Genomic DNA, 8,845 nt, shown 5'->3' on the forward strand with positions numbered 1-8,845 from the left:
TTAAGGATGGCCTCCTTGATGATTTTTTCTAAGACCATCCCCAGGATAGAGGTCAGGCTGATGGGCCTGTAGTTTGCCGGATCCACTTTCCTCCCTTTCTTGAAGATAGGTACCACATTGGCTTTCTTCCAATCATTGGGCACTTCACCAGAGGACCAGGAGCTCTTGAAGATCTGTGCCATGGGTTGAGCTACGATGCCAGCCAGCTCCTTGAGTACTCTGGGGTGTAAATTGTCAGGGCTGGCTGACTTGAAGGTGTCCAGCCTCTCAAACTGTTCCTTCACAAGGTCAGCATTGATGGAGGGCAAGGAACCACCCTCGCTTAGGCATTCCTCTCCCGTAATGGGCAGGGGTGTTCCATGGGACTTGTGAAAGACTGACACAAAGTACCCACTTAGCAAGTTGGCTTTTTCCTGGGTGTCAGTCGTCAGTTCCCCACTTTTGGTTTAGCAGGGGTCCAAGGTTGCCCTTGCTTTTCCTCCGGCTCCCCACATATCTAAAAAAGGACTTTTTATTGTCCTTGATACTTGTGGCCAGTTGGAATTCCATGGCAGCCTTGGCTTTCCTGGTTTGTTCCCTGGTCCGGACCAGTGCAGAGTATTCCTCCTTGGAGGTGGATTCTGTCCTCCATCCTTTGTAGGTCTGTCTTTTTAGACACAGGAGGACTGCCAGTTCCCTGGAGAGCCAAGGGGGCTGCTGTGCCCTCTTGCTGCCTTTCCTCCGAGACGGAATAGCCTTAGCTTGTTCATCTAGGATCGCTCCCTTGAGGAGTGAGCACTCTTCCTGGACTCCCCTCCTTTTGGGGTCGTGGTCCCTTAGGGCTTCACCAACAAGTCTCCTGACCTTGTCAAAGTCAGCCCTCCTGAAGTTGAGGACCTCTGTACTGCTGACTGACTTGATAGTTTTTCAGTGGATGGTAAAGGTGATCAGTTCCTGGTTGCTGTCACCCAGCTTCCCTTCGATTGTTAAGTCGCTGATTAGGTCATGCCTGGTTGCCAGTACCAGGTCAAGCAACGCTTTGCCTCTTGTTGGCCCGTAGACTTCTTGTCAGATAGAGCTCATCCACGCATGTGAGGAAGCTTTGCAACAGTTCGGATTTGGTTGAGCACTCTTCCCTTGAGATGTCTGGGTAGTTGAAGTCCCCTGTGACAACCATGGACTGGGAACGTGCAGCCTCAGCCAATTCCCTGGCAAACTCCTGGTCAGTCTCCTGATTATGGGAGGGAGGTCTGTAGTAGACTCCCACCATTGTATCTCCTGTGCTGTGTTCCCCACGGATTTTAACCCAGAGGGTCTCTAGTTGTTTACCCTGGGTGCCGATGTCAGGTTGTAGGGATGCATATATCTCCTTGACATAGAGAGCTACACCTCCGCCCCTTTTGTCCACTCAATCCCTCCTGTAGAGGGTATAGCCGTCTATACCCGTGGTCCAGTCATGGGTGGAATCCCACCAGGTCTCCGTTATCCCTATGACATCATAATTATTTGTGTTGAGCAGAAGGACAAGTTCCTCCTGTTTATTCCCCAAGCTCCTGGCATTGGTGTACAGGCACACAAGGGTCCCCTTGGGGGCCCTTGCCTTGCTCACAGCTTGCTCTTGGGCTGGGGCAGGGGTGGGCTCCCTTAAGTGGCTTGGCCTGATGGCTTTGCAAGGGTTGCACAGCCGGCCAGCAGTGGCGGTAGTCCCCCCATCCCCCGGCAGGCTTAGTTTAAAGCCTGGTGGATCAGGTCAGCCAGTCTGGCTGAGAAGAGCCTCCTCCCCAGCGGAGAGAGGTGGAGGCCGTCCCTTCCCAGCAGCTCACTGCCTCTCTCACCAAAGAGCGGACTGTGGTCATGGAAGCTGAAGCCTTCCCGATGACACTAGTGCCGCAGCCTTTGGTTCACTATCTGTATCCTCCTCTCCCTCCTCAGCCCATAGCCTGAAACCGGAAGAATCGAGGAAAACACCACCTGCGCCCCCAACCCCTTAAGCCCCGCTCCCAAATCCCTGTAGCACCTCATGACCCAGCTGGGAGGGTTCCGAGCCATGTCATTGGTGCCCACATGGATGAGGAGCATAGGGTAGTGGTCAGTGGGATGGAGGAGTTTAGAGATCTTCTCTGTAATGTCTTGGATACGGGCTCCGGGAAGCAGCAGACTTCCTGGGCCAAGGGGTCGGGGTGGCAGATTGCCCCCTCCGTCCCCCTCAGGATGGAGTCTCCCACGACAAACACTTTGTGTTTCTTCTTAGGGAGAGCAGGGGCGGTAGCTACAGTTGAGCCTATGTTGCCTGCAGGAGCTGGCAACTCAGCAGGCTCTGCTGGGGCTGCAAGAGGTTGGTACCTGTTGCAAAGGTCCAACGCGGCAGGGGCCTTGGTGCGACGAGCCTTGGGGTCCTTGACCACCTTGGTCCAACCCCGTGACTGGACAGTATGGGAGGTCCCCGGGTCCTCCCTTGTCCTGGAGGGAGACCGTGGTCTACCCTCCGTCTCCCTGGGGGAGAAGGGCCTGGCAGTAGGAGTCTATATTCCTATATATTCCTATATAACTCATGTTAGTTATAAGTATGATGAGGAAAGTGCTTTTCATTAGAAAATGGTTTAAAAATCACTAATATGTTCCCTAATAGCATACCATTTTTTATTGACTAACCAAAACTGTATTTAAATGTTGCACTTCATTCCAGTCTATTTTTCTACAGTAATCCTTATGCTGATTTTGTCATATTCAAGGTAGATAAGGTTGCAGAACAACTTAGAATATATTTGTGGTTTTTAATTGGGAACTAAAATTCTCTCAATTTTCACTTGGCTTTTTACTAGTCTTTCCTCTAGGAATAGTTGGGCCCACTGGTGCCCAGGCTTTTGCCTCCATGGGCCAGATGAGTAGCATGGGGCTGAACCATGAGCTGGATAAAGCCTCATGGGCCAGGATCAGGCCCCAAGGCCTGGCACTGCTCTCTCCCTTTCCCTAGCACCAGGATGAGGCCCTAGGGCCCAGCACCACCTCCACATGCAAGGATTGGGCCCTGGGGTCCTGGCTTTTCTCTCTGCACTTCAGCACTCCAGGATTGGACCCCAAGAGCCTGGCATCATTCTCTCCTGGCTCCCCATACCAGGATTAGGTTTTGGGGCCTGGCACTGCCTTCATCTCACCCTGTGCGCTGGGATCAGGTACCCAGGGGTCCCCATGAATCCATGGAGAGCTGACACATAACATAATACTAGATGACATAATATCATGGGCCAGATCTGGCCCAAGGCCAGGGGTTGAGCATGAGCACCCAGGCTCTTGCCAAATTAGCCTATTTTTACAAGTAGTAAAATTTATATTTTACTATTGCCCCATGACCAAATGAAAAAGGTCCGATCTGTAAACCTATGTAGGGGTCTTAGGAACCCTGATCAATAGGATTTGCACTCCAAAGTCACTTATGCACTTTGAATCTTCCATGCGTATATTCTGTTTTATGACACTTACAACTGTCCTTATTTCTGCATAGACATTGAAGGCATACCATCTCTGGAATTCTGCAAAGAAAATCTGTGCTTCTCAGCAGCAGCAGTTCAAACACAATCATTTCTTTATTGTGAATAATAGGCTTTTCAGTGTTTTTTGGAAGGGAAGATGCAAACAGCACTTCTTTTGACCTTCCTTCTCTGTTTAGGCTCATTATAGAACTATTTTATCTGCTGCATGATTTTTCCTCACTTCCATCAATAAGCAGAATCTTTACAAAGATAATTCAGAAGTAATCCATTATTGCTGTTTCTTCACTTGTATTTTTGCTTCCTGCATATTGACCCCAAGTGCTGTTTGGGAACCAAGCAAGGTTCAAAGAGTCAGTCCCACCAAAATTAAATATTCACAAACATAAGTGTTGATAAATGTTAATAATGAATTTAATCATGAGATCCAGCCAAGTAGCAGGGAGAAGTAGCAGAGGTGACTGGGTCCTAGTGCTCACCCATCTCAGTCTCAAGCCCCTCACTGGAAAATACTGGTCTAATCTGGAGGCCTAGTTCAGGAGGCAAGTCTCCTAAATGATCTCAAATACTTTTTGCCATTTGAACAGTTTTGGTAAGGAAGACCCCCAATTCTCCCTGTGTCCTATAAATAAATATTCCAGTGCTTTCCATAAGTGAATATGCATATTTACAATTTGTATTCTGAGACAGCTGAAGGAAAGGGACATAAGTATTTTTTCCATGATTCTGAAAAAGTTCTCGTGTGTCTGCATACAGTATAAACTCCTCATTAGTAGTCTGACACTACAAGGAGTGGATAGTGGAAAAGGAAGCCAATGCAAAATTCAAGTGAAATGTCTTGTCTCAAAACTTGAATATGACTCTGGTGCCTGATGCACTGCAGGGGCATTCTGAGTTTAGGAGAGTTACTTTCACACTTGCTAAACCCACAAGAATGACAGTACTCACATGGGCCTGTGTTGTATGCATTGACATCATGCTTTACTGTGGGTACATAATACTTGACTGTAAGTTAACATTACAAGAACGTACACTAAACTGACTCAGTAAATGATATGCTCACAAATGAAATTTCACTCATTTTGATCCAAAAATAAACAGTACTGTACCAATTCTGCTCACTTTTGAACCAAAATGAGCCTTGTTGTAATTGATTCTTCAGTTTGCACTGGAACATGTAGTGCTATTAACAGATGACATTGTTACAGGATGGAGAGTACACTTAGAAAAGCTGAAAGGCCAAGAAGCCTGCTTATGTACAAAATAAGAAGAAAACATAATTGTCCTTGAACTGACAATAACATTAGCTCTTCTATTAAAAAAGCACTCACAGCCCTAATGTCATACGGTCTTTTCCTCTTGGCTTTGGAACATTTTCTTCTGCTGTCCCTTCCTTGCTGTCTGACGCTTTACCTCAGTGCTATAGATGTCATGAGATGGAATGAAGAATTTCTCACTTCGTAATTCTCATTTCTTATCTGATACCAACAAAGTTATTTTCTACCCTTATTAGTAGAATTTTAGGCAGAATAATGTATTCTCTTTTAGTATGGCAGGGTAACATTTTTTTAGACTTTTACATTGCAGTTTCTTGGAAATCCAATGTAAATTTAATCGAAGTAATTTAAACTTCTAATCTCAATTTTAAAATTTCCCATGATAGAAAATCCACCATATCCCTTGATAAATTGTCCCATAGTTGATTAGTTTTACTATTAAAAATATAAATAAAAATAAAAATTGTACCTTTTCCAATCTAAATTTGTATTGCTTCAGCATCCAGTGATCTTATGTCACCTAGATTAAAAAAAACACTGTATTATCAAATTAGTCCTTACACTGTGGCATTGGTAACAGTTCTGCTACCACAATTCCCAAGTCCTTTTTTTCAGTCAATTTTTCCCAGTGGAGAGTCCTATATCCTACGTTTTGTGTTCCTTGATGTATGACCACTGGCCTGCAGAATGGGAAAGTGTCTAGTCCAAAAATGTTGTTACTGCTAAAAATGTCCCCCACAATTCTATCCCCCCTCCCGCCTCATGCCTAGTTTATCAAGAAGTCTATATTTCTCTGTATCAGTGACCTTTCTTTCTCATAGAGACCACTCCTTGAATCTATCTCACCTGATTAAGAAACAAATAATTACTTTAATTATGTCCTATTTTGAATCTTATGGTTTCCCAGAAAATAAATTAACCAACTCAAAGTTACGTGTCATATTTTGTCACGCCTACAGTACTTTAATAATAAAATTTGAATACAGTACCATTTCATGAATGATTTATGAATAGAACACATTTAATCCTTCTTGTACCAAAGAAAATGATATTCCATCTTATTTTTGGACATTCAGCAATAAGATAAGATTTAGTTTCTATGGCAATATGTTTATAAAATGCCATGTAAAAATTTCAACAATGTTATCCATTATATCAATATGTAACCTGTGTTTTTACAGAAAAAAAATGATTTCAGACTTTAACACCGTTCACATGATAATGTTGCTGGCTTGGTCTCATTAAACATTATATTTGGCTGAATATGGTGAAAACCAGTTGCATGCATGTTTCCTAAAATGTTTTGACACTTCTGTTTTTCCTAATACTTTATATTTTTTTGTATTTCATACAATGCCAAATTCTGAGAGACAACTAAATCTTACATTGCATTCAGCAACAAGCAACAGGGGCTTAGGTTCTATCAGGGTTCAGGTCTAAGTTTGATGAGTTTTTCAGCCAACCTAAAATATAGATGCATAAAAATATTTCTTTTTTGTGTTTTTTCCCCCCTGTAGGTTTCTTTGATTAGTTTAACAGCTAACGCGTTGGGCTACTCAGAACTTGGTCCAATTAAATCACTTAGAACACTAAGAGCCTTGAGACCTTTACGAGCTTTATCACGATTTGAAGGAATGAGGGTAAGAAAAACGGAAAGAGTAATGCATGCAAAGCACAATAAATTATATAACAGTATAGAAATGATGTACTGAACATCTATTATTGAAACTTTCACTACTATGTTCTATTATACTGCGTTTAAGCATATAAATTATGTGCTTTACCTGTGCTCATTTGTTAATTGAAGTCCTAGCTATTTTTCCACAGAAAGACAAGATGCATTAACGCCACAGTTTTATTAACACTCTTGGGAATGACTAGCAAGCACTCATACAGTCCAGGTCATAAATTTCTTCTTTACCATTCTCTACCAAATGAAGGATCGCTATCAGTCTTTCCTACCCCTTCCCCACACCTCTACAAATAGATACCAACCCACTCTGGGTCCCCAGTGCTCTTTCCTTATTCAGGGGCTGGGGAAAGTGTGTAGTACCTTCACATTATACACATTGGGCACCCAACTCCTTTGAGAAACTCTGTCCCTCATTTCTTAAAGGGTACCTCCTTTTGAGTCTACTTTAAGTGCTCCAATTCCAAGGGGACCAGTTTCTGTAAGGGGACCTGGTTTAAAGAAAAAAGTACCCAGCCAAAAGGAGACATCAGCGATTAGCTTGTGTGCTTCTGCCTCCAGCTTCATAGCAGATAATTAATAGTTCCCTTTCTACTGTTAGCCAAAGAGTTATCTGTGCCCTGGTCAGAGATGTTGTTCTCCATCACACCTGAATGCCCCAGATACCAAATATGGTCTGTTCATGTGTAATTACTAAGCCTTCCCATTCCCAAAGGTTCATGTCTTCTGGATTTGTCAATTTATGAAAGTCTGGCAGGTTCCTGACATATCCTCAGTTTCATCGAGTCAAACCACTTTTCAGTCATCCCCACGAAAGGTACTGGACTTAGCTAAAATTTTCTAGTGCCACCTCACAAAATTTGAAATAATTTTTACCCAATTTTATAAGAATTATTTCTGGTGACTAACTACCAAAGAGAGTCAATAGCTCATCCCAGAGCATTTCCCTTTGCTATGCCCACTCAGACTGAGATGCCTGTGAGGTCCAGCTCTGAGTCTTCAGAGAACCTGCCAGCCTATGTGTGGGTCCAGTGTACAATACCTTGTTTATGGATCCAAATACCAGCTTTCATGACCTATTCCCATCCCAGCCCTGCCATGCACACCACTCACTTCCCAGCTTTTTCCATGTTGCATATGCTCTTAGTCTGGGAGAAGTGTGGGGGGAATTGCTCAGCTAGATCATCAGCTGCCCTGGGACTAATTCAGTTCTCACCATCTGCTGGACTCAGACACAGGCTGTCTACTACTGCCTCTGCTATCCTGGTTGCTCTATGATCCTGGAGTGATTTCAGCTGGGATTCATTGGGCTGTCACTGTAGTTTTCTGCAAAATTTGTCTCTCAGTGGTACTGATTAAGATCCTCTTAACTCCTTAAAAAGAATTAGAAGCATTGTCAAATCCTGTTGGCTGTCAAATGAAATCCGTAGCAAAGAAAAGACAACAATTATTCTTTTTTTTTCTTAAGTAGTTAATCACAGTAATTAAAGTATGCTGACCACAAAAGAAGCCATTTATCAAATATGCCTAAATTTAAGATATGCAGATCTTTTTATTACACAAATGGAGTGACTGCGCAATTTTCACTCACAAAAATTAGATATGATTAGTATTTTTCTTTACTTACTATTTTTCTTTCAAGGTTTCTTGCAGGCACCTCCATTTAGTGCCATGCAAAATGCTTCTTATTTGGTCTGCTTTTGTTTTTCAGTAACTGTTGTCATCTTGTTCTCAACAAAATTCTAAGAGGGATATAAACCTAACTTCACTCTGTACTGCCTTGCTATGTTTCTATAGTGACGTGGACTAATGTTCAGGATTCTGGCCCTGATTCATAGATTCATAGATGTTAGGGTCAGAAGGGACCTCAATAGATCATCGAGTCCGACCCCCTACCACCTCCCTTGGGAGCCCGTTCCAGACCTTGGCCACTCTAACCGTGAAGAAGTTTTTCCTAATGTCCAATCTAAATCTGCTCTCTGCTAGCTTGTGGCCATTATTTCTTGTAACCCCTGGGGGCGCCTTGGTGAATAAATCCTCACCAATTCCCTTCTGTGCCCCCGTGATGAACTTATAGGCAGCCACAAGGTCGCCTCTCAACCTTCTCTTGTGGAGGCTGAATAGATCCAGTTTCTCTAGTCTCTCCTCATAGGGCTTGGTCTATAGGCCCTTAACCATACGAGTGGCCCTTCTCTGAACCCTCTCCAGGCTATCTGCATCCCTCTTAAAGTGTGGCGCCCAGAATTGCACGCAGTACTCCAACTGCGGTCTGACCAGCGCCCGATAGAGGGGAAGTATCACCTCCTTGGACCTATTCGTCATGCATCTACTGATGCACGATAAAGTGCCATTGGCTTTTTTGATGGCTTCGTCACACTGCCAACTCATGTTCATCTTGGAGTCTACTAGGA

General features: G+C 43.7%; 1 protein-coding gene across 1 annotated transcript in view; it reads left to right on the forward strand.

Annotated features, from left to right (window-relative positions):
* Positions 1–8,845, forward strand: part of LOC102370516 (sodium channel protein type 2 subunit alpha-like) — a gene marked incomplete at its 5' end in the record, with an annotated part of 86,768 nt that overhangs the window by 38,116 nt on the left and 39,807 nt on the right. Inside the window, one exon of the mRNA XM_025194544.1 lies at positions 6,262–6,384. Coding sequence (XP_025050329.1) covers positions 6,262–6,384 — 123 coding nt within the window. The remainder of the gene's footprint in view (positions 1–6,261; positions 6,385–8,845) is intronic.

Source organism: Alligator sinensis, unplaced genomic scaffold (genome assembly GCF_000455745.1).
Source record: "Alligator sinensis unplaced genomic scaffold, ASM45574v1 scaffold1414_1, whole genome shotgun sequence".
NCBI lineage: Eukaryota > Metazoa > Chordata > Crocodylia > Alligatoridae > Alligator > Alligator sinensis.